This window comes from Monodon monoceros, unplaced genomic scaffold (assembly GCF_005190385.1).
Source record: "Monodon monoceros isolate NGI ecotype Baffin Bay Population unplaced genomic scaffold, NGI_Narwhal_1 Super_Scaffold_18, whole genome shotgun sequence".
Classification (NCBI taxonomy): domain Eukaryota; kingdom Metazoa; phylum Chordata; class Mammalia; order Artiodactyla; family Monodontidae; genus Monodon; species Monodon monoceros.
In genome coordinates, this window is record NW_021703774.1 from 154,078,901 (window position 1) to 154,103,903 (window position 25,003).

Sequence of the window (25,003 nt, forward strand, 5' to 3'; positions counted from 1 at the left end):
CCTGTCGCCATGCCAGGGGCAGGGCGAGCTCCCCGGGGCTACGACTGTGTTTACAGCGCTTCTTTTCCTTAGTGGGTGTTGAACACAAAGGTGCTTATTATATTCTTCTCTGGACTTTCTTGTGTTTCTGAAAGATTCTTACTTTTAAATACGATTTAGAAAAATAAAAGCAGTTAGGAGGTAAACAAACCCACACGGATGGACCAGAATCGGCGCCCTCTCCCTTCCGACTCTAGCCCTGAGAAGGTATCCCAAGGTCTCATAAGCTTTCTTAGCACCAGAGCGTGCAATCAGAGTCAGCTTCGAGCCCCAGGAATGTTTGGCAACTACTTTTACAGCTTGGGTTAGGGGTCAAGGACAAGAATTTACCCTTACCTGTCTTCAATGCAAGTCCTCTATATTAAGCCTCGGGGGACCTTTTGGATTTGGGTCTCCATCATACCAGTCATAAGTTGACCAGGGTGCCAGCTGTGTTCCCATACAAGACGTTAAAATTGATGGTGCTAAATGCAGTGTAGTACTGTGGATTGGATCTTGGAACAGAAGAAGTGGAAACGCTGGTGAAACCCAAATAAAGGCTGTAGTTTATTCCTAGTAAAATGCCATCGTTCATCTCTTCATTTTGGCCAGTTCCATGGTTATGGAAGATGTTAATTTGAGGAGAAAGTGGATAAAAGGTATACGGGAACTCTCTGTACTCTCTTTGCAACTTTTCTATAAACCTCAAATCACTCCAATATAAAGACTTTATTTAAAAATTATTTATGGTGGACAGGGCAGGACCAAGGGCTGGACTCTGTTACAAAGCCCTATTCCCAGCTGACATCTGGGCATGGTGGTTGAGCAGGTAACGAATCTGTATTATTGTGGTGATGTCTAGCCCACCTTTCCTCTTCTTGTGCGTTGATGCCTTATTGAAAGGCAGGTACTCCATACCTGTCACATTCTCCTGAGTGTCCCACCCGGTAATTCTTTTCCAAAGGGAATGAAAGTGATGAGCATGAACTTGGAGAGAGCATGCCACTTGATCAAAAGGTTTATCCAAGGCTGCCTTGAAATGGCATGCTTTCTTGCCACACTTTGAGAAGTTCATCCACCAAAGCTGTATTTTCATTGGCCTTTTCAGAAATCTCTAGAGCAAGGCAGACCTTTCTTCCCCAAGGAAGAAAGACAGGAAGAGGGCTTCAAGGGTGGCAGAGCCCAGCAATGAAAATGGGCCCATTGTGACCCTACGTGTACCACTACATTTTAACCTTCCTTGGAGATTTCTTGTCTCTGCTTCGCTCAGAGGGACCCAGGAAGGTGGACTAATGAGGGGTGAGTCACCCATGGAAGTGTCCCATTCTTACCTAGAGGTAGTGGGGACCTTTCCGTCTTTCCTAGACAGGCGACATGGCAAATCATCCTCCCCTTATGTCGTTCTAATTGTCCCTGCTGATTAATGACGTCACTTAAGGTATCAGTTATTATCCTGCCAAGAGAATGACTATTAGACTGAAACGAAGGCCCACGAACTTGCTTATTCTATTAAAAAATAAAGTAATGAAAGGTGATTAATGGTGTGTGCCCAGAGAGGAGCCACAGGAAGGGGTGGGCAGGAGAGGAAGGTGGAAATGACCATTTTCTGATTAGGGGGCAAAAAAAGCTTTTGTTTAAAACTAGCTTCTGATTGACCCTCTTCCTTTCAACCCCACTGCTTGAGAGAGCCGTCTCGATTCAGTGTCCCCACTTCCTCCCTTCCTAGGGGCAGCTTCCCCGCAGTAACCCAGGTGCAGTCTGACCGCTCCACCATACTGCTCTGGGAAAACTCACCACTGCCCTAATTACCACATCCGTCGACCCTCTGATCCTCCCTCATCAGACCCCTCAAAAGTGTTCGCTGCCTGTTGACCTTGTTCTCCTGGGAACACTTTCTTTTTCTAGCTTCTCTGACACCACCAACTCCTCACCCATTCATTGCATTTCACATGGATTTACTGAGCATCTACTCTGAGCCAGGCACTGTGCTGGGCCCTGAACACATAAAGTTAAGCAAGACGGACAAATTCCTTGCTCTAAATGAAACTTACGTTCAAGCCGAAGAAGATAGGCAATTACCAAATAAATACATTTCAAGAAGCCGTTCAGGGTTATGAGGAGATAGATGGAGTGACTGATGGAGGATGATGATCACATGGGAGGCGAGGCCAGTGGGAACCTCTCTGTGGACGCGGTACCTCCATCACTTTCGCACACCACTCCCTTAAATCCTGCCGCTGTCTCCAGGCTCCCATGCCTTCTTTATTTTTATTTATTTATTTTTTTAACATCTTTATTGGAGTATAATTGCTTTACAATGGTGTCTTAGTTTCTGCTTTATAACAAAGTGAATCAGCTATACATATACATACGTTCCCATATCTCCTCCCTCTTGCGTCTCCCTCCCTCCCACCCTCCCTATCCCACCCCTCCAGGCGGTCACAAAGCACCGAGCTGATCTCCCTGTGCTATGCGGCTGCTTCCCACTAGCTATCTATTTTACGTTTGGTAGTGTGTATATGTCCATGCCACTCTCTCACTTCGTCCCAGCTTACCCTTCCCCCTCCCCGTGTCCTCAAGTCCATTCTCTACGTCTGCGTCTTTATTCCTGCCCTGTCCCTAGGTTCTTCAGAACCTTTTTTTTCTTTTTTAGATTCCATATATATGTGTTAGCATATGGTATTTGTTTTTCTCTTTCTTTCTTTTGTTCCACAAGATAATGAGATTTATTTATTTATTTATTTTGTTACATCTTTATTGGAGTATAATTGCTTTACAATGGTGTGTTAGTTTCTGCTTTATAACAAAGTGAATCAGTTATACATTTACATATGTTCCCATATCTCTTCCCTCTTGCGTCTCCCTCCCTCCCACCCTCCCTATCCCACCCATGCCTTCTTGTGTATCATCTCACTCGCTGTAGACTTGGGCAGAATCTTGGGGATTAAGGGATTGCTCTGGATCAGTCTCTGCTTTGCGAAGTGTGACACCAAAGATGACCAAAATGATGGCATCCAGGGGGTAAAACCCATTTCCAAATTTAGGCTGCCAGTTGAGTAAGTCTGAGCCTCCGGGCAAAGAGACAAAATTCAGGGATAAGGCAACAGTTCCGAATCCAGGGCCATAGACTGTGATATGAATGGCACCCCTTGGAGTTGTGCTCCATGGTGGCCCTGGAAGCCACGTGGAGTTAGAGAATCATACAGACACTGGCAGATAGAGCCTGAGAGATTCCCCGAACCCCCTGCAAAAAAATCCCAGGTAACCAAGCTGTCTCACTGCCCCTGTGCCTTCTTCCTCTCAGGTCTCCGGGTAAGGGCACAGGGAAGGGCTCTTTACTATCAACTACACACCTCTCTTGTTCGGATATGATAAGTCAGGTTGACCCCCCACTGTTCATCACCACCATCACCCATCACCTGTGAGCTGGCCTTCGGAGCTGTGCTTCATGTTGCACAGCTGTGGGTCCTGCTTGCCCTGTTTCCACATTCTAGCCTGGCCTAGGAACCCAGACTGAGCAGAACCCCAGTCAGTCATCTTGCTTGGAAGGGAATCTGCACAGTGCCTCCTGAAGGCCATTGTTCTGGAAGCTTCTGTGCATCCTGGTTCCCTGGAGCATGGGAAAACAGTGGGCGTGGTACCCTGTGTGGCCTGGGCCTGGCCCTGGTCCTGCCCTCAACCATGCCCAAGGGGCATTACTGCCCAGGTCACAGGGATGGTGCCTGAGCCCTCGGCTTCCTATCCAGCGGCTGCTGGAGGAGGGTTTGCCGCAGCTGGTGACGATGATGGTTGTCATTCCTGGGCACCGATGCTGCACACTGGAGGTTCGGTCTCTAACATGGAGACCCTGATGATTCATACCAGGTACCATGCTCAGAACAGGCTCTGGTGGCCAAGAGGAAGGGCATGGTGGTGCAGGGGCAGGTCAGGTGGGCCACCCCGTTCTCTCAGTACAGCCTCCCTGCCCTCTTGTAGATATTTTCAGCATCTTGAGCCACCCAGAGCTCGCAGAGACCCCACCTGCTCTCTTCCCAGAGTGGCGTCAGCTGCTAGAGGCTAGGTGGGCACAAGTCCTTAGGATGGAGAATCTCCAGGGAGAGACACTGCTGACCACTCACTTATATCTGGACCATTGTTTGTATCTCCCTGGTATGTGAGGAACAGGAAATGCAAAGCTCTTCTGCGTAATGCCAATCCTAGGATGGCACCGTCTAAGGGCCTAGGTAGGTCCCAGCTGTTCCATGGAGCCCCTTTAAGGGCAGCCTGGACGGAGAGAGAACAGCCTCCCTTCCCAAATGGGGGATGTCACTGGCCCGATTTGGCGGGGGGTAGCTACAGAAGCAGCAGCCTTCTGGAACACGGTGGCCCCTCTTCCTCAAAGGCCCCCTTCCCCATTGCCATCCCACCACGCCCTCCTGACCCATGGTGCAGGGCGCTTCAGCCTCCGTCATGGAAGACCAAGCTGGGTTAGGGTTTTCCAGGATCCTGTAGGAGCAAATAAAGTCTGCACCTGAGCAGCCTCCAGAAAAATCCCCTCTCTCAGGGAGACTGGTAATTAAGCAGTCATGGCAAACATGTGAAGGAGGAACAGCTGGTGGTCTCCATTTGTTCTCCTGACACTGGTTGGAGAACAATTTCATAAATTACACGTAAAGTTAGGCATTGTCTTTCCTCCGCTCATGCATCCCCTTTGCTTCAAATGACCTCCCTGTCCTCCCACTACCCTCTGTGTCCTTTGCATGACTGACTAATAATTTATCTTTTCCATCAGTTCAGGCTGGTGATGTTGAAATCCCCGGGCACATCTCTATCACTGCACTCACTGTGTTGCATTAGCATTGTGTCTTCAGCGATAATAAAATGAGTTATTAACTCCTATTGTGTAGCTGGCTCTGTTCTCTAATGCTGAGCATAGTCCAGGGAATCAAATGAATGAAATTCCCCGCTGTCGTGGAATTCACATGCTGGTGTGGAAAGGTGGACTTAATAAATAAGGCCTCATTAAATATGTAATACGTCAGATGGTGATTTGTGTTATGGAGAAAATGCTGGATGAAGATCAGAAGCCATGAAGTGGTGGCGGGGAGGGTTGCAATTTTAGATGGAGTGTTCAGGGAAAGCCTCAGTGTAAAAGTGCACAAAAACCTGAAGAAGATGAGGGAACCAGCCATGGACATGTCGGGGAAGAGATGGGGTAGTTGGGGAAAGCTGAGGGAACAGCACGCGCAAAGGCCCTGAGGCAGAAACTTGCCAGATGGGTTCAAGGAACAGCAAGAGGCCACGATGGCTGGAGCGAGTGAGCAGGGGGAGGCAAGTTGGTAATACAGAAAGAGGGAGTGGGTAGTGGTGTCAGAGGATTGCCCAAGGCCTTTAACTTGTTGTGAAATCAACTAGGGCACTTTTAGAAGAGTTCTAAGCAGAGAAGTGACATGATGGGACTTAAAATAATCATGCCGCTGCCTTGTTGAGAATGATCTGTAGGAGGACAAGGGGGAAATGGGGAGACCAGTTGGAAGGTTATTGCAATAACTGGGGCAAGAGATGGATGTGCCCTAAACAAGGATGGATGGCAGTAATGAAGGTGATGAGAAGTGGCTGAATTTTCTGATAAATTAACGTGAATGCCTCCTTTTGAGGGTGAACTCCTTGAAGGCCAGGTCCATGTCTTATAAATTTTTATCCTTAGAGCCAAGCATAGTACATGATGTATAATAGGGCACACAATTAATATTTCTTAAATGGATGATTGAGGAGAAATAATTTTTAAATGTTAATTGTGGGAATAAGTAAGACTCTAGTCTCTTTTTTGAACCTGTCAGATCATAGAGCAAATCCTGGGTAACATCCACCTAGATTTCCTGAGATGATGTTGTAAAGAAGGCTGTTCATGGGTGTGCTGAACCGAGAAGTGTAAGGCTCAAACTCTGTCTTTCTTGCTGAAGGACTTCGCAGAGCCTTTAATACAGTAATACTCAGGATCCCAACATTTCTTAGTTTGAGATACCATTAAGTGCTTCAGTAATATTTCCACCATGCTCCATGGATAAAAGAAATACCTATCAGCTCCATTTATTAAGTAGTAAGGGCTGACTAGCTGAATAAGTACTTATATCATAACAACTTTGTAGCTCTTTGAAAAAATAATATAAATTGAAAGAAAATATCATATTTTTATTTCATCCTTAACTAATCACAAATACTTACTAATGGAATATGTGTACTTGTTGGGCTCTGCACAGCTTCTCAAACCTTGGAATCCGATTGGACACTACTACCCTCACATCCTGTTCTGTACTGATTGTCACACAGCACCTACTTTATTTCACACCAACCACCAAACACCCAGGTCTGAAAAGAAATGATGTCATTTAATGGAATGTAGCTTCAAGTTGAAACTGGAACTACTTCTGGCTAATACTTTGTGTGTCCAGTAGATATTGAATATCACAGTTTCCCTTGAAAATTTAAAATATCCCTCAGTGCTCTTGTAAATTCCCTGCAGCACCCCAGGGTACCTCAGCGCACAGTTTGGGAACTATGGTGCTACTTTGAGTGTAGCATTTTCCAAAATTATTTATGCATGTTCTTAGGCAAACCTATTAACATAACACTGGATGGTATTCTATGGATTGTGTTTTGGGAACTGTTGGCAGAGAGCAAAAAGAGGGAATACCCAGAACTCCCTGCTGCAGAACCAGAAGCTACAGTCCTATGGGAAATACTCCTGGGTGTGGACAGAGTGTGTTGAGAGGATTTGCATTTCGAACATACAGTGTTGTTCCCCTATTTTTAGACCTCAGCAGGTGGGCCTGCTATGACACCAGACCTTGCTTCTAAAGCCTGCATGCATTCTAGAAAGTATATATGGTGATTTGGGGGCCTACCATTGCTCCCATCCAACCAGATACTTAGGAAAGATATCCTGGCCTCCGAAAAATAAATGGACATGGGCAGCTGAAAGGAGAGGTTTGTACAGCCAGTGAATGTTCTCTGGATAGACTGGAACGTTTGAGAGAAGATCCTTTGGACTTAAGCTGGGGTTTTTCAACAGATATCTGGCTAATGCCAGGTCGCTCTCAGAAATGAGGGTTTATTACAAAGATCCCCAGATCTTGGGGCAGCACAAGAACCATCTCTACAGATTTTTGGTTACCGTGGGTTTCAAGGGCTTCTGAGACCAGGAGTGTCAGTGCTCTTATATCCAGTGTAGCAGCAGCATGATCTCCATGAGCTGCCTGCCGTGGGCACTTCATTTCCCAGAGTGTTTCATGGAACCCCAGCCCACAGGATGCTCTGAGCAAAAAAGGGTTTATGATATATATATCATATATACTTAAAAGCATAGAGGGCCTGATTTTTCCAAGTTTCCCAGTTTTTTTAGAAGCTCTTGATTAAGTGCAAATGGGAATTACCAAAGAGCACATGTGTCTGTAAGGGTGTCTCTGTGTGTCTGTGTATTGTGCGTGATTATGACCGATGTCCATCGATTACCTGAAAATTACTAGATGACGCCTGTGATGACAGTTCTGTTTTTAGCTTAATGGTTTATGTAACGAACTAGTGGCTGCTGTCTGGAGTAGGGCTGCTGGCAAAGCAAAACACTATTTGCCAAGCCTCTCAGTGTGACAAATGTTGCTTACATATACTCTTTTATTCCCAAGGTCAACTGACATGTCTTTTTTAAATATCACTGTTTGAAGTGCTAAGAGCCTTAAATGAGAGCCACTCAATAAAGGCCCAATTTGCTATATTACTGTTTATTCCTGGATAATTCTATATTTGTTGGGCTTTTAAGAGTGCAAGCAAGAGGCATGCATGCGTCACCCTCAGAAATGGGGATTTCTTACAAGGATCTCTAGATCTTGGGGCACTCTTCAGCCTTTTGGTGTCACTGTGGGTCTCAGGGCTTCTGACACCCGGATCATCAGCAACGTCCTGGCCAACGTAGCAATAGCCCAAGCTGTGACCTGCCTTCTCTGGGTTCCACACAGCCCTGGCCTTCTCTGCCTTCTCTGGGTTCCACACAGCTCTGGGTTCCACACAGAGAGGGTTCCACACAGCCCTGGCCCATGTGCTGCTTTAAGAATAAAAGTGTTTATGATCAGATGTGTCGGGGAACTGTTATATAATCTATTCCTGCCTTGGAAGTTTGCTGTTAGCTTATTAAAAGCTCCCATAAGCACCTTGTTTTTCATTTATTTTCGAAAAATCCTTGCTTCACTTTGTTTAACCCAGCATTTCCCATTTCTGTTTAACCACTGAACACCTAGAGTATCCTTCGGAGAATAATCTAGTATCTGTACTTTGCAGAAGAATCTGGGTTGTGTTTATTTGTCGCCCTCTGTGTTGGATGTCCCCAAGATCACTCGTAGCTTAGGTTCAATGATTGACTGGAAGACCCACAGGATTCAGCATATAGTCGCACTCCTGGCTATGATTTATTAAAATGAAAGGATACAGGGCAAAACAACAAAGGAAAATTGCGCATGGGATGAAGTCCGGGGGGAGAGACCAGTCACAAGCTTCGAAGAGTCCTCTCCCAGTTGAGGCACACAGAATGCGCTTACTCCCCGCAGCAGTGAACTGTGACAAGTGAAATGTTACCACCCAAGGAAGCTCATTGGAGACTCAGTGCCCAGAGTTTTTCTTGGTGGCAGATTGCATGGGCACCCTCTGCCTGGCCTGTACGAAAGTTCCAGATTCAGAGGGAAAGCAGGTGTTCAGTATAAACCATAGTGTTTATACAAATATTTTAGGACACTCTTATCAGTTCTGGGAATGGTGGGGACCCTCCTGAAATCCATGATCCCAGATTCCAGCCAAGGGCCAACCTGATAAATTGGCCTTTCAAAGGACAACAGTCAAGGCTTTTTCTGTCTTTTGGAAGCTTGTGACTGCTTTCTCCCCCTGGACTTCATCCCATGCACAAGTTTTCTGTCGACTCTCTAATGGTTGAATATTCATTCATTCATTCTCTACATATTTGTCTTAATCAGCTCGGGCTGCTATAACAAAAATTCCATAGACTGGGTGGCTTATAAACAACAGAGATTTATTTCCCATGTTTGGGTGCTGAAAGTCTAAGATCAGGGTGCCAGCACGGTGAGGATCTGGTGAGAGCTGTCTTCCGGGTCGCACACAGACTGCCACCTTCTCATCGTATCCTCATATGGTGGATGGAGAGCAGAGAGAAGAAGCAAGCTTTCTCATGACTCTCGTAAGGGCACTAATCCCATTCAACAGGGGTCCACCCTCCCGATTCCTCTTTGATTCCTAATTACCTCCCAAAGGCCCCACTTCCTAGTACCATTAACTCTGGGGAGAGTTTGAATTTCAGCATATGAATTTTGGGGGACATATGCAGTCCGTAACAATATTCCATCTTATATGTGCTAGTGATGCAGAGAAGAAGTTAAACGTCCTTACCTTTGAGGGACTTACCATCAAGAAGGAAAGACAGATACATCACAAGTAATTCGATAAGAAAATCAGTTCATTATGATTGGAATGCATATTATAAAGGAGAAATACTCTGTTATTGGAGGAGGTTTTCAGGGATTTCCAAACCCTTTCCCAGAGGAAGTAACGTTCAAACTGAGACCCCAGAAGCTAGTGGTAGATGGATAGGTGAGGTGGTGGCAGCCTGGGTGGCTAAGGGAGAGAGCAGTGCACACAGCCCTGGGGGCAGCATATGAAAAGGCCCTGGGGTGGGAAGAAACACGGCACATTCAAGGGAAGTGTAAAGGCCCATGTGTGTGCAGGGGAGAGAGCAAAGGGGAGAGAGATGTGAGCGGAGGCAGAAAGGCAGGCCAAGTACTGCAAAGGCAAAGCCTTGAGCCACATCACCCAAGGGGTGGTCTGTCTCTGTCATTCCCAGTCATCACGCCCTTAGAGCTGACCAGATCTCTGGTTTCACTTGAGGCCTGGAGCACCAGCCACAGCAGTACTCACGCGGGGACGCCTCATTGTTCTGTCCCTATCTCAGAAGGCCGCCATGTGCCTGGAAGACGCTCGAATAAAGCCTTACTCTTCCGTCTGTCCTATCCTCCTGTTTCTCTAGACATCAGGAATCAGGATTTACACACGCTCCAGTAGTGGAGTCACTTTACTGTACTAACGGACTCTAAGGCTCCAGATCAGAGTTCGTGGAGATAAGAGTTTCATTCTGGTCTTTCCCATGGGTCCTCTGATTAGTGGAAACAAAGCCATGTCCCGGTGAGCTCAGCCCACGGCTCTGACCCGTCTCTGAGGTTCAGCAGCTGACACCCATTGGCACTCAATAAGTAACTGAGGAATTCAAATTGGATTGACCTTGAGAGGCAGCCTATTCCCTCCCCAAGCAGGTGTGACTGCCCATGTTCTTCTGTATGTTGATGGACCCAAGTAGCTTCCCCAGAACCTCCGTCCTTGCGGTCCTGGTTCTCGCTCATCATTTCATGAGGACGTTGGTGTGTCAGGCATGGACTTTCAGGGATTTGAAGACAGTTCTCTCCTGACCAATTCTCTTTTACTTTCCATGTCCACTTCCTTCAACTGTTCCTCACCTGACAGGGTTCCTTCAAGGTCTCACCCCAACCCTTGTGCCTCAGAGCCCAGAGGCCCCAGCTTGGGAAGATGGTAGTCAGTCAACTGAGAGCCTTGGAATTCTCAGACATGGGTACTGTCTCCTGGAGTCAGATGACTACCTTTTATTTTTACAGGTAGGAATATGCAAATGCTTCTCTTGGGTGGAAAAAGTGTCACATCATTGCATTAAAAAAAATTTTTGACCTAGAGCCCCCACTCATGAAGGTGAGAAATCTCATTTCAGCTGTTGTTGTGGTTCCCCCAAGCAAGTCTTTCACAGACTTCAACATTTCAGGAGGGTCCCCCCGGTCTTCAGGCCACACTAGCCACTGCTGATATGCTCAAGGCCTCAGTGCTTCTTGCAGGTGGGCAGCACCAACTCAGCTGCATCTGGGCCAAACTTGGGTGGGGACGTACCAGCCCTTTTGTGGACAGTCCAGCCTTGCCAGGTGCCCCATGGAGCAATTCCCCTCTAAGGGTCTCTCCCTTCTTCAGTCTCCACAAAGCAGGGAGGGTGCAGTTCTGAGCCTGGGGCAGTCTCACCTTCCCACCTGGGCTCACTGCTTCCTCTCCACCCTCCCTCCACTTCCCTCTGTCCCTTCTTCCTGATAGCCCCATTAAAAGGCCCTCTTCTTCCTGGAGATGTTCAGAACAGGCTGCTTTTTCCTTGTATCTCACCCTGTTGCGTGGGTGTAGGGAGATGGCCAGAGTCAGTAAGTGTTACTTATACCATGTCCAGCTGTCTTCCCCCTCCTGTTGTCTATCCTGGCAGCATCACGATGAACTGTGACACTGTGTGGCTGCCCCTGGAAATGAGAGATAACCCTCCATTCATTCATTCAAAAATAAATACAAGTCCCCTACATACGAACATTCAAGTTGTGAACTTTCAAAGACGCGAATGTGCATTCACATGTCCAATCACGTAAGTTAGTTCACGTGTCTGGCGTACATTGTCACGTGCGTGCATCCTCCACAAGTGGCTGCGCTTTTGTGTACTTTACTGTACAGTACTGTATAGAGTACAGTAGTAAAGTGTCTTTATTTCAAGCCCAGGGTGTCTGGAAGCAAGCGTAAAAGCAGTGGTGATGTAGCTGGTACTGCTAAGAAGTGCCAGGAATTGGAGGCCCAGAGAAAGGACGAAGACAGACAAGAGGAAGAAGTAACTGCAGAACCGAAGAGATTCACGACGCAGGAAATGGCGGGGATTTTCTTTATTTGGGGAGGCACTGTTAGTTTTTGAGGCACAGTGCCTGAACGTAGAACAGTACATGAAGGTTGCAGCAGCCGTTCAGAATGCAATCCAGTGCTACCATGTCATCTATGATGAGAAAAAAAGAACTACTACCCAGACATCACTGGATCGTTTTTTCAAGAGAGTAGATAGAATTGAATCCAGCAAGGAACCAGAACCTGTGCCATCACCGTCAGGCGTGAGTGAAACTGCAGCTTGCCCTCTGTCTCCTATAGCTGACGATCCTTCAGCTCTACCATCTCCCGCCTCCTCTCCCTCCTCCAGTCAGTAACTCTTCTTGCCTGTTCACTCGATGCCCCTGTACGCCAGCTGTTGGACTGTACCACTGTACTTTTCAAGGTACTGGACTGGAAGATTAAAAACGTTTGCTTTATTTTTTGTGTTTGTTTGTTTTTTATGTATTATTTGTGTGAAAAGTATTATAAACGTATTACAGTACAATACTATATACTGATTGTGTTAGTTGGGTACCTAGGCTAACCTTGTTGGACTTAACGTACAAATTGGACTTACGAAAGCGCTCCCCGAACGGAACTTGTTCATATGTAGGGAACTTACTGTATGCAATGAACTGGACAAGGATGGGGAAAGCAAACATATCCACTGCTTTCATGGAGACCTGAACAAAATAATTACAAAAATAATAAAAATATTTACCCCAAAATACATCTTATTAGGAAACGTGATAAATGCTAGCAATGAAAAAAAAAGGGTAATTGTCAGGATGGGCCATGTATGGCTGTGTGTGTTAATCACACAAATAATACAAATATTTTCTGATGCTTTGACATCTTGGGACTTTGCTGACCCAGGAGAGGCAGCCCCTCTCAGGGTTAGCAATTCTAAGACGCAGCAAACTAGTCTTCTGGGAGTGAGCCTTTTATATGCAAACCAACCAATTCAGAGCCCACCTACCTACCTCCTTTACTGAGCTCTTAGCTGTTAAGCCACCGTCCCCCTGCCCTAAGCACCCCAGGGTCAGATGTCAGACAACTAAGGGCAGTCGCCTGCCCATTCCTTCCCCTACTGCAGCCCCAGTTAGGGCTCTTGCTCACATTTTCCTCCCATCCCTTCTACGTCCTGACCAACCCTGGTGCTTCCCCGTGTGGCCCTGTGTGGCATGGTATGCTCCCTCCCCCACCTTTGGGAACTGTAACAAACTATCTTTTTTTTTTTTTGCGGTACGCGGGCCTCTCCCGCTGCGGAGCACAGGCTCCGGACGCGCAGGCTCAGCGGCCATGGCTCACAGGCGCAGCCGCTCCACGGCATGTGGGATCTTCCCGGACCGGGGCACGAACCCGTGTCCCCTGCATCGGCAGGTGGACTCTCAACCACTGCGCCACCAGGGAAAACCCAAACTATCTTTTCAATGGCAATTGCCTCCTCATCTGTTGCCCTCACCGTACCTGAATAGTAATAAAAATCTACACTTAGAAACATTACGGTAACAAACAACCCTCAAATCTCCAAGGGTTAACTCACTAAAAGTTTCTTTCTTGCCATAATACATGCTCAAAGGTGGTGTGCAGGGGTTGTCTGCTTAGTGAAATCACTCAGACACCCCCGCTGACAGAGACCCAGGGTCACTGCAGCAGGGAAAAGGGAAGAGGGGAATTTCGTGAAAGGAACCCAGGGTCCTCGAGGCTCCCGCCTTGAAACAGCACACTTCGCTGCTACCCATCCATCCTCGGCAAAGCCAGTGCCGTGGCCAGGCACGAGCTCAGCAAAGGCAGGGAGGGACCGTTCCACCATTGTCTGGAAGGAAAGCTGGAGATACGTGAAGAGTAGCAGTGACCTCCACAGGGACCTTCAAGAATGCAAAATAGGGGCTTCCCTGGTGGCGCAGTGGTTGAGAGGCCGCCTGCCGATGCAGGGGACACGGGTTCGTGCCCCGGTCCGGGAGGATCCCGTATGCTGCGGAGCGGCTAGGCCTGTGAGCCATGGCCACTGAGCCTGCGTGTCTGGAGCCTGTGCTCCGCAACGGGAGAGGCCATGGCAGTGAGAGGCCCGCGTACCGCAAAAAAAAGAAAAAAAAAAAAAGAATGCAAAATAGACTAGTCTGGGAGGTCAGGAATGTACCTTTCTGAAAATAATGTTGACATTTGTGAGGAGACTTGAATGATGAGAAAGGGTTAATCAAAGAGGTGGAGGGGATGTGAGAAAATGTTCTGAAGAGGAAACAGCATGTGCAAAGGCCCTGAGGATGGGGGCTTGGCCAATTGAAGGAACTGAAACCAGCAGTGTATCAAGGAGGAGGGTGGGAGAGAGGCGGGGAAGAGGATTTTATCACTGACACTGTTCGGGGTGCAGACTCATGGTGATAATAAGTAGACTTTTCAAGTCTGCTTTATTATTGTTTTCAAGTTCTCCACAGGAAATACACCCCTTATTGCCTGCACTCCGGGCTGACTGCTGCCCCCACCCTTGACCAAAGAAGACTGGAGGGGCTGGAGCCAGGCAGGCTTTGTGGGCCTCCTTAGGGATTTTGGTTTTAATCGTAAGGACAGTTGGAAGCCATTGATGGATTCTGAACTGGGACAGTGAGAAATTTGGGGTCATGAGCATCACCCGTTTCCAAGACTCTGGGCTCCTCTGGGCAGGGAGACAAGCCAGGCTCCTGAGGAAGTGGAAAATCCAAGAAGCCTCGGTGAAGCGAAAGAAGAGTATTAGCTTACATCTGGGACCATGCCATCTGTTTGCAAAAGCTGTTCTCCGCACATTTTAGAGTCAACAAGACAGACAACAGCGATAGGAGCCTCTTGCCTTTCCTGCCATCATTTTACCCCATTTCGCTAATAAGTCTGGATTGCACTATTGAACAATGCCTCACTCCTTTCAATATAGTATTTAGACTCGTCAGATAAAAGATGTGAAAATCTGAAAGTTTAATTTGCTTATTCCGACATGCAACGTGATATCTCCTCCTGGCTTGCGGGGTCATCAAGTCGTCTGAAATCAATTCAGCAATAAGGAGTGGGTGAGGGAAGAGCAGGCCGCAGGGCAGAGGAGTGATTCAAGTATCCAGATGGGGGGACTCAAGCTTGCCCACCCCCTCCGGCTTTAGCACCTTTGAGGAACCCTCCATGTTAGAATTTATCTCCCAAGCCTGGGAAAGAGCAGAGCAGTGGTAAGTATCTGGTTAGAGAAAATGCCTAGTAAGATGCAATTCCGTATATTGCAAGTGATAAAGCTGTAATTGTTTGTTGACAGTGTACATTAGCTCTTTGTAGCTTGTGTCAGTATAGTACCAGGAAACTGGGGTCTAGGACGCTTTAATGGCAGCTCAAAAATATCGTGGAACTAGCTAGGGGGATAAAATCAACAAATTTTACTCATTGGGAAGAATGTCATTTCCAGAGATGACTTCAGGGGAGAAGTGGTCATGCCTTGGTGAGGTGTGAAACTTCTGCATGAAGCTGTATGTTGTTGAGTGTCTGGGAAGGGCACCAAGGCATAATGCTGGTGCACATGGGTGAGAGGCAAGTTGAAGCTGCTGTGAACTGGGCCCGCTTAGGGGTAGAGACCAAAAGGGGATGGGGCCTGAAATTCAGGTCCAGATAGAGGTCTGAGCCCTTTGGGGATAATTTGGTATTTTGATATCAGGGTCCACTGGGATCTGCAGTCTGGCATTATCATACATGACTGTCTGGGGGTGGAGAAGGATGTCTGGTGCACGGGCAAGTTGGTGGGAAACCAGTGAACAAGAGAGCGGTGGGCTGGGGGCCAGGGTTGTGGTTCTGGTGGTCAGCCATTTCCAGCAAGGACCCAGCCAAGGATGCACGTGTGTGTGTTTGGTGGTGAGTGGGGACATTGTTGGGGTTGAAATGAACAGGAGGCAGCTGAACAGAGGGACCCACCAAGAACCAAGTAGCAGCTCAAGGCTCAATCTAGGTAGACTGAGTTTATGTCAGATTTAATGGAGGACCGAGGTGCTGTCCAATAAAAATATAATGTGAGCCACATATATGATTTCTCAAAACTTTTAATTTTGAAATAATTATAGATCCACAGGAAGTTGTAAAGATCGTACAGAGACATTCCATGTACCCTTCTCCCAGATTCCCCCAATGGGTACATCTAATGTAAGTACAGTACAACATCAAAACCAGGAAATAGACGTTGGTGCAATGTGTGTGTGTACATCTATGTCATTTTATCACGTGTGGATTCATGTCACCACCAGTGCAATCAAGATGCAGAATTGTTCCGTCACCACAAAGTTCTCCCTTGTGCTACTCCTTTATAATCACCCCACTCCCCTTCCTCTCACCAAACCTAACCCCTGGCAACCACTCATCTGTTTTCCATCTCTTTAATATTGTCATTTCCAGAATGTTACAGAAATGGAACCATCTGCTACGTTATCTTTTGAGATAAGCTTTTTTTTTCACTAAGCATAATAACCTAGAGATCCATCCCAGTTGTTATATGTATCAGTAGTCCATTCGTTTTTATTAGTGAGTAGTATTCCATGGCATGGATGTACTGCAGTTGGTTTAATCATTCACCTATTTTAGGACATTTTTGTTGTTTTCAATTTGGGGCTCTTCCACAAACAAACAAGAAAAGCTGCTCTGAACAGTCATGTGCAGATTTTTGTGTGGACACCAGTTTTCATTTCTCTGGGATAAATGCCCAGGCGTGTGATTGCTGAGTTGTATGACTAGTGTATGTGTAGTATTTTTTAAAAAGAAATTGTCCATTTTCCAGAATGTCTGTACCATTTTACATTCTACCAGCAACGTATGAAAGATCCAGTTGCTCTGTATGGTTGTCAGTCTTTGGTGTTGTCACTATTTTTATTTTTATCTGTTCTAATGGTGTGTAGTAATATCTCATAATGGTCTTAATTTTCCTTTCCCTAATGGCTAATGATGTTGAACATTTTTCTTGTGCTTATTTGCCATCCACATATCCCCTTAGTGAAATGTCTTTTCATGTTTTTTGCCTGTTTTCCAATTGGATTGTTAGATCCTTGCCTTGTTCTCAGTCTTAGGAGAAAAACATTCAGTCTTGCGCCATTAAGTGTGAGGTTAGCTATAGGATTTTTGTAGATTCTCTTTATCAAGTCAGGAAGTTTCCTTCTATTCTTAGTTTTGTGAAAGTTTTATTTTTATTTTACGTTGGAGTATGGTTGATTCACAATGTTGTGTTAGTTTCAGGTGCACAGAAAGGGAATTACTTATACATATTCATATATTTATTCTTTTTCGGATTCTTTTCCCATACAGGTTACTACAGTGTTGAGTACAGTTCCCTGTGCTCTACAGCAGGTCCTTGTTAATTACCTATTTTACATATAGTAGTGTGTATATGCCAATCCCAACCTCCCAATTCATCCCTCCCCCTCACCTTTCCCCCTTGGCAACCACAAGCCCACCCTCTAAGTCTGTGAGTCTGTGAACATTTTTTGTTTAAATCAGGGATGAGTGTTGAATTTTGTCAAGTGCTTTTTCTGCATCAGTTGATATGGTCACGTGATTTTTCTACTTGTCAATATAGTGAATTACATCGATGGGTTTTCAGATATTGAACCAGCCTTACATCCTTTGAATTAGACCCCACTTGGTTATGGTGTATAATTATTTTTGTGGTGTATGTATTTTTGTGGTGTATATGGTGTATAATTATTCAGCAAAATTATTATTTTGCTGAATTCTCTATGCTAATATTTTGCTAAGGCATTTTGTATCTATATTCTGTGGGATATTGGTCTTTAGTCTTCTTTATTTGTACTGCCTTTGGTTTTGGTATCAGGGTAATACCTCATAAAGTGGGTTTGGAAGTGCTCCTTCTTCCTCTGTTTTCTGGAAGAGATTGTAAAGAATTGGTGTAAATTCTTTATACATTTGGTAGAATTCTCTATTGAAAACTTCTGGGCCTGGGTATTTCTTTTGGGGGAGTTTTTAAATTATGAATTCAATTTCCTTAATAGCTATACGGCTCTTCAAATGATTTATTTCATATTGGGACATTTACGGTAGTTTGTGTTTTTCGAGGAGCTGGTCCATATCATCTAGTTTGTCAAATGTATGTGTGTCATTTGTGGCATTTCCTTAGTATCATTTTGATAACTACAGGCTTCATTTTCTCTAACCTTTGCCAGCTCTGGATATTTGCCAGCCTGAAAGATAAAAAATGAGTCTCGTGGGTTGAGTTTTCATATTTTTTGATATTTATTAGGTGGAGCGTCTTTCTGTTTCTGTTCGTATGTATCCTTTGCTCTTTTCCTCCTTCCCTGTTTACCTTTTTCATATTGGTTTGTAAGTGTTCTTTATAGATTATGAATACTAACCCTCTTCCTGTCATATATATTATACATAATCTTCCCAGTTTTCACTTTTCCCTTTATCTTTTTTACAGTTTTTTTTTAATTTAAAAATGGAGGTAAAGGTACACTTAGAATTCCTCCCTGAGCCCTGCCGGGGGTGGGGGATGGTAGATAAGCCTCAGATAGGGGACAAACGACAAAGGTGGACAGGAGCCTGGCCACCCCGCCACCACCTTTGTGCGCAATCACGTCACCTGTGGGGGCCACCATGTGTGGACACCCAGCAGAGGACAACTCCTTTCCTAAAATATGTTGCCAAGCGTTCAGTGAAAGCCTCATTATTTTATCCTTTTAAAATTAGAAGAATCTTTTAAAAATGACTCTCTTGTGCTAAAAACATATTATTTCAGGTTCAACAATTCCTTTTGTTTCACCCCTGTTTCTTTTCCTTTACTTAACTCGCAGGAAAAGAGTATAAGCATTTTAATTTTAAAAGCACATACAATATGATCCCATTTGTATGAAATTATTTCACTGAATATGATCTGAACTACTCATCCTTCCATCTCTTTGTATGTCAACTGTCAAGAACAATTATTTCTAGCTGGGTTTTTATTTTTTGGTTTCATCTTTTAAAAATAATAAGCACTTCTCATTTCTATAAAAGCAGTAGACCTATTCCTTTTAAAGAATAAAGTCTATGATAAGAAGCATCCACATTCTGCTACTTAGAGTTGGATATATTTTCCTCTGTGTGTGAATAAATACTGTCTGTTGGTGATTATTCATTGTAAATTTGTGGCAAAGTCTACCCAGAGCCTCAAAGGACCTTAGCCAGAAGGGGAAGAGTCAGTGTTACTGAACGAAATGTGGGTCCGCTTGTCCACACGCAATAAAGGCAATCTACCGACAGCAGGTTGTGGTTTATTGCAGGGTGCCAAGCAAGGAGTCCGGTTGGCTACTGCTTAGAATGCCAAACTCCCTGAAGGCTTTCAGGGAAAGGTTTGTAAAGACAGGGTGAGGGAGGGGGGTTGTGGGGTAAGTGATCGGCTTGTGGACATTCTTCTGATTGTTTGGTGGTGAGGTAATCGGGAGTCAGCATCCTCAACCTTCTGGTTCCAACTGGTCTGGGGATCTACGTGCTGTGGGCAGCATCCAGTTAACTCCTTTCACCTGATGGGATTTTCAGCCTCTGCAAAACAGCTCAAAGGACATGGCTCAGAATATTATCTGTAGCCCCTGAGGAGGAACTAAAGGTCCTTGACTTTGTATAATGGCTAAGCTATTATTATTTTGTCTAGCTTGACTGTTTTCCTTTCTTTCTTCACTTTCTCACTTCTCTGATTAAATTTACTCTTTGGAACTCAGAGAAGGCCTAGGAGGCTACAGTTTTCTACGGACAAGAGGCAGGTGGAGGACATGGGGTGGGGTGAGTCTGTTTGGGGAAGGCCCCATAGGGTCCTGCTTGGATACATCAGGAGAAGAAACTGGAGGAGGAGAAAGAGAAGAGCCATAAATGAGCGAGCCTCCAGGTCGGGGGTAGCCCGTGGCTTCGGGGGAGTAGCCCCCCATATTTCTGTGATTGGTCTCCATCACCTTTGCTGGAAATTACTTTAACTTTGAACACCTTGCATATGCCTAGCGTTCGACTTCTTTCATATCCTTCCCTGTGCCTAGATCAGCACCGTGCATCCAGCAGGTGCTCAATAAATGCTTAAGGCATGTTCAGTTCCCAAGGGGGTCATCCTCCCTCCATCTCACCTCTTTGTCTTTCAGGCTCACAGGCTTTCAGCTGCCAGCCGCTGTCGTCAGCGCGGCCACCACCCTCTCTCTACGTCTCATCAGTGACTACGCAGTCAGCGCACAGGGCTTCCATGCCAGCTATGAAGGTAGGTGCCTCGGCCTGGCCTCGGGAGCCGTGTGTGTGAGGTTGTAATAGCCGCAGGCAGGGCTGCGCTGCTCTTAGCTGCCGGGAAGGGCTTCTTCAGATTCAGAGCTTGTGCCTGTCCTAACAAGGCTGGTTACTAACCAGTAACTCAGTTACTTAAATTGCCCCTGCTGCGTTGTTTCCAGGAAACTGAGACTTGAAATCAGAGCTGAGCTGCAGTCGTTTATCTTGAGGGCCTGGTAACATCTTCTTCTCTCCCCTTAACTGGGTTTTGTTGTGTTTTTATTTTTTCAATTCTGTTTTCTCTTGGGCTTCACTGTATTATAAGGTACCTTGGCTTGGTTTTGGAAATGAGGCAGATATAAACCCTAAGTAAAAGACATAAAATAAGTAGCTGAAAAAATTTTTGGCTCACTGTAGTGACTGCAAAGAGTCAGCTTTATATCATTCAGAGAAGAACAATCAATTTTTCCTTGATAGCACAGATTAGGGTTTCTTGGTTTGAGTTATGCAAATAATTGCCGCTTCTCTCAGCCTGTTTAAATATGGTGTTAGCATTCAAATTAACACTAATATCTTCAGATTATACACTATTATTATTATTAACTTTATTATGTTAGTTCAGAAGGTGGTACGTCTAGATCACTGTCATTTTCCTGGGAAATTTACATCTCATTAATAGGTAATTATGCTGCTCTTGGCTAAGACCCACACTGCTATTTTGTGTTGAGATCATTCATAGGCATATTTTAAGACTGTTAATGATAATTAATAACAATAATGACATAACACCCTAGTAAAGCATGCCAGTTATTTGAAAGCTTTCTTCCTCTTGCCTCTAAGAACTTAAAGAATAAGTGATGCTTTCTTGAATGGAGCTATAGCAATATACAAATAGATACCACCTTTGTCTTGGCTAGGAGTATACCACAGAAAGAGGGCAAATCCTAACTCCCTAGGCAAAATTCACGCCTGTTGGTAAGGGGTGTTCGGTGCTTTAACGTAAGCGATTGTGAGTTCCTGAGAAGGTCGCAGTTATTTTTAACTAAAGGTACTAAGAAGGCTCCAGAGAAAGTTTCACATGCCTTTAACTGGGGGCTTCTGACATAACTCCAGATTGCTTTAACTGAGGGCTTCTGAAAAGACCTATTTGTCTTTAAAGTGAAGTCTCCTGGGATAACCCAATTTCTTTGGAAAAAACAATCAGTTCTAGATCAGGGATCGATAAACTATGGCCCACCTGGCCAAATCCAGTTCCTGGCTTGTTTTTATAAATAAAGTTTTATTAGAACACAGCCAAGCCCATTTGCTGACATTGTCTATGACTCTTTACATGCACTACAAATTCAGAGTTGAGTTATTGCCACAGAGACCACATGGTCTGCAAAATCGAAAATACTATCTGGCCTTTTACAGAAAAAGTTTGATGACCCCTGGTCTAGAGCTGTGCTATCCAATAACAGTAGCCTTTAACCACATGCCACTATTTATATTTACATTAATAAAAACTCAGTCAAATTTAAAATTTCATTTCTCACTTGCACCAGCCTCTGTCAAGTGTTCAGTAGCCACCTGTGGCTTGTGGCTACCATACTGGGCAGCACAGACAGAGAACATTTCGTCACTGCAGAAAATCCTTCTAGACAGGGCTGAGCTCGGGCTTCCATCAGATTCACGAAGGGTCTGCGATTCACATGAGGTCACGAATCATTAAGATAAAGTGGACGCCAGTGGGTCCCTCCTCCCCGCTGCCTGGCCTGGGGGTGGCAGCCCCAACAGGAGAAGGACCAACGGGACAGAAGGCAGGGCCCACCCTCCGTCAGCCACTTCATGGTGTCAGGTCTCTAAGTCATCGGCACTGAGAAGGGAAAGGCTCCAGGCAAGGCCCAGGCAAGCCCTGCATGGTGCAAACAGGTTGCTATAGCTGAGTGACTCTCTCTGTAGTCACCTGGGCAGGGTTTCCGCCAGCTCTGTGGTCTTCGTGGCTCTTTGTGCTGCCTGGCAGAATGGCTCACGGGAGAGGCAGGTGCGGGGAAGCCAAGGCTGGGGCTCTCACCAAACCCTGACGATCTGGCTCAGGACTGGACCACGGGGCAATCTGCGCATCTGGAAAAGTGTGAGTCGCACTGACTTTTGGGACACGCACAGCGGAGGGGCAAGGAGGGCAGGTGGGGGGATCAGCAGATGCAGCCACTGCTGTGGATGGACCACGTGGTAGACGACACCCACAGCGGTCCTGGGCCCTCTCTCTCGCTGGACTTCTCAACAAGACACAGATGAGCCCACATTTAGGGATTTACTGATAAATACTAGCCTCTTGGGCCTATAACTGAGTAGCTGGGTGACCTTGGGCAGAGTTTTTCAAACTCTCTGGGCCCTCTGTTGGGGGGAAGGGGCGATCCAGTGGTCAAAAAGACCATAAAGATTTGGCTCTCAGCCGCTCCCTCCATTGCAGAGCCCACCTTAGTCACTAGGGCTGGACAGCAAGCAGACAGACAGGCTCTAGAGAACTCCCCTCCCCCCAGCCCCACATCAGCCCAGGCTGACCCCAGTCAGGACAGCCTCCTCGCATCCAGCCTTCTGGGTGTCACAGGACCTGTTTCTAAATGCCATCAGGGTCCCGCTCTTGGTAGCTCCCCTTGGCTGACGTCCCTGAAAATCTGCTATCAAAGGGAGTCTCATCCTCCTCCACCCTCCTCGGGAGAGTGAAAAGTGCAGATAAGGAACTGGACTGCTGCTAGGGATTTTGGAGAAAGGTGAAGTCAGATGAAGGGTGTCAGCTCAGAGCTGCTGCCGCTTCACGGGAAAGATCAAAAAGGCCAGTCGTCAAAGCCCGAGATGACAGGAGATGCTTGATTTGTAATCCCCGGGGGCAAGAGTGTGGGCTGCGGCCGTGGACAGGAGAGAAGGGCATCAACTTGTATTAAGCACTGACTGTATGCCAGGCGCTTTACATACATGATCTCATTTAATCCCCGAGACAGCCTGGTGGACAGACGTTGCTATCTCCATCTGACAGATGCTGGAGCTGGAACTCAGGAGTTTTGTGTTCAGCTTTAAGGCTACTTGATGGCCAGGAGTTTTAACGTGACTTTTCTGGCTCTAAAGACTGTACTCTTCTCCTGCAATGCACACCCTGCAGAACTCCTGGAGGAAGGTAGAGACTGGTGACTCCCTCTCATGGGCAGGTAGATTGGAACTAAGTCAGAGGCAGGGTGGACACAGGAAGCCTGCCTTGGCTTCAGCGCCCCTCCCGGATGACTTGGGTCATCTCAGGGAGTCAATAAGAGGTATGTCCACAGCCTCTCAGCTAGGATTGCCAGATAAAATCTAGGATGCCCAGTTAATTTGATTTTTAAATTATTCCAATTTTTTAAAATTTGAAAAAATCTTTAGTGTAAGTATAGCCCAAATATTTCATGGGACATACTTTTACTAAAAAAATTGCCTGTTGTTTGTCTGAAATTCAAATTTAATGGAGCGTCCTGTATTTTTATTGGCTACATCTGGCATCCTCATTCCCAGCACTGAATCCCCAGGAGCTCTGACCCCACTCATTCTTCCTCCTCCTTTTCCTGATGCCCAGATCCGCCCCTGTCCTGCTCTGCCCAGCTCGGGCTGCCCACGCACTACAGAGGATCTAGGCTCACCTCTGCCCTTCCAGTGAGTGTCCATTTGACAGCTCTCTGAACGCCCACACACCTGCAGAGAGACGCAGATCCATGGGCACTTGGGGTTACACTGTGTGTGTAATTCTGTGGTCTGGTTGACGAGGCTGACATTTTTCTGTGTTAATAAAAGCAGCCTGTCTTTGTTCTTCCTAAGGAATATCAGTGAGGGAGCCACTGTGGTTTGCCTATACCACAATTATTTAACCAGTCATGGGGACATTTAAGTGAAGGACATCCCTGTACATACAACTTTAACCCACATCTAATTATCTTAGAATTCTTGGAAGTGCAATTGCTGGGTCAAAGAGTGTGTCGATTTTTCATTTTATTACATAATTCCACGGTGTCTTTAGGAAGATTCTAGTGGGGCACACCTCTACCAGCAGGATGTAAGAGGGCCCATTCCCCTCCTTTACCTACATTGCGTGTTGGGGAGTCTTAAGTCAGTTTCATTGATTAAAATGGGTGAGATGAAATCTCATTTGTGGTTATAATTTGCATCTCTCTGATGATCAGGAAGGTTGAGGACCTGTCACCACTTTCTGGCCTTTAGTAGATCATTTTGTAAGTTGCCTGTCCCTGTCTCTGCCTACTTTTCTTTTGGGGTGTTAGTATTTTTTTCTTATCCCTTTTGTAAGTGATTTTGCATATTAAGGCTATGAATATTACGAGTTTCCTTTTGATGTGCAGTAATTTTAATTTTTATGTCACAAATTTTTTAATACTAATTTTTCTTTGATAATCTACCTTTGGTGTTATGCTTAGAAAGGACTTTTCCATGCCAAGATCAGCTGGTCATTTAGATATTCCTCTCATTCTTTTAGCATTTTATTTTTCCATTTCACTTTTAAATCCCTCTGGAATTCAGCTGTGTTTGTCTTGGTTTCAGTGACCCTGTCTCTGATTCTCCAACATTCGCTGTGTCCTTCTGTCTGTCTTTCAATGTGTGGAAGCCTGTTACTTCCCCAGCCCCCGCGCTGTGTCTCTCCCTGATGTTTCTAGTCTTGCTGTGTTTAGACATTGTTTCTCCCACCCAAGCCCTTGGGCTTCACGCCTTCTCCACACATGACTCTCAGAGATTGTATGGGGTTGTTTCTGTCTCTGACAGGTTGATCAGCAGGTAAACAAGAGTTGTAAGCAGATCAGAAACATCAACTAGAGAAGAGTCTCTGCAGGTTTTAATGCCTAATCCTGGCTGCACCTTTTGCATTTTAGCCGCGTCAATCCTGAGCAGTCACTCTGACACTTTCGTGCAAGAGAGCCCATCTCTGACTGCTGGGTCTCAGTCTGTTAGATCTATTTAATCATCTACATCTAAAAACAGGTGTTTCTGT

The 25,003-nt window shown here is 45.8% G+C and overlaps 1 protein-coding gene across 2 annotated transcripts in view; it reads left to right on the plus strand.

Annotated features, from left to right (window-relative positions):
- The window catches only part of CSMD2 (CUB and Sushi multiple domains 2), a 665,093-nt gene that overhangs the window by 94,755 nt on the left and 545,335 nt on the right, over nt 1-25,003 (plus strand). For both annotated transcript variants that reach the window (XM_029230811.1, XM_029230813.1), the window contains exon 3: nt 19,887-19,999. In XM_029230811.1, coding sequence (XP_029086644.1) covers nt 19,887-19,999 — 113 coding nt within the window. The remainder of the gene's footprint in view (nt 1-19,886; nt 20,000-25,003) is intronic.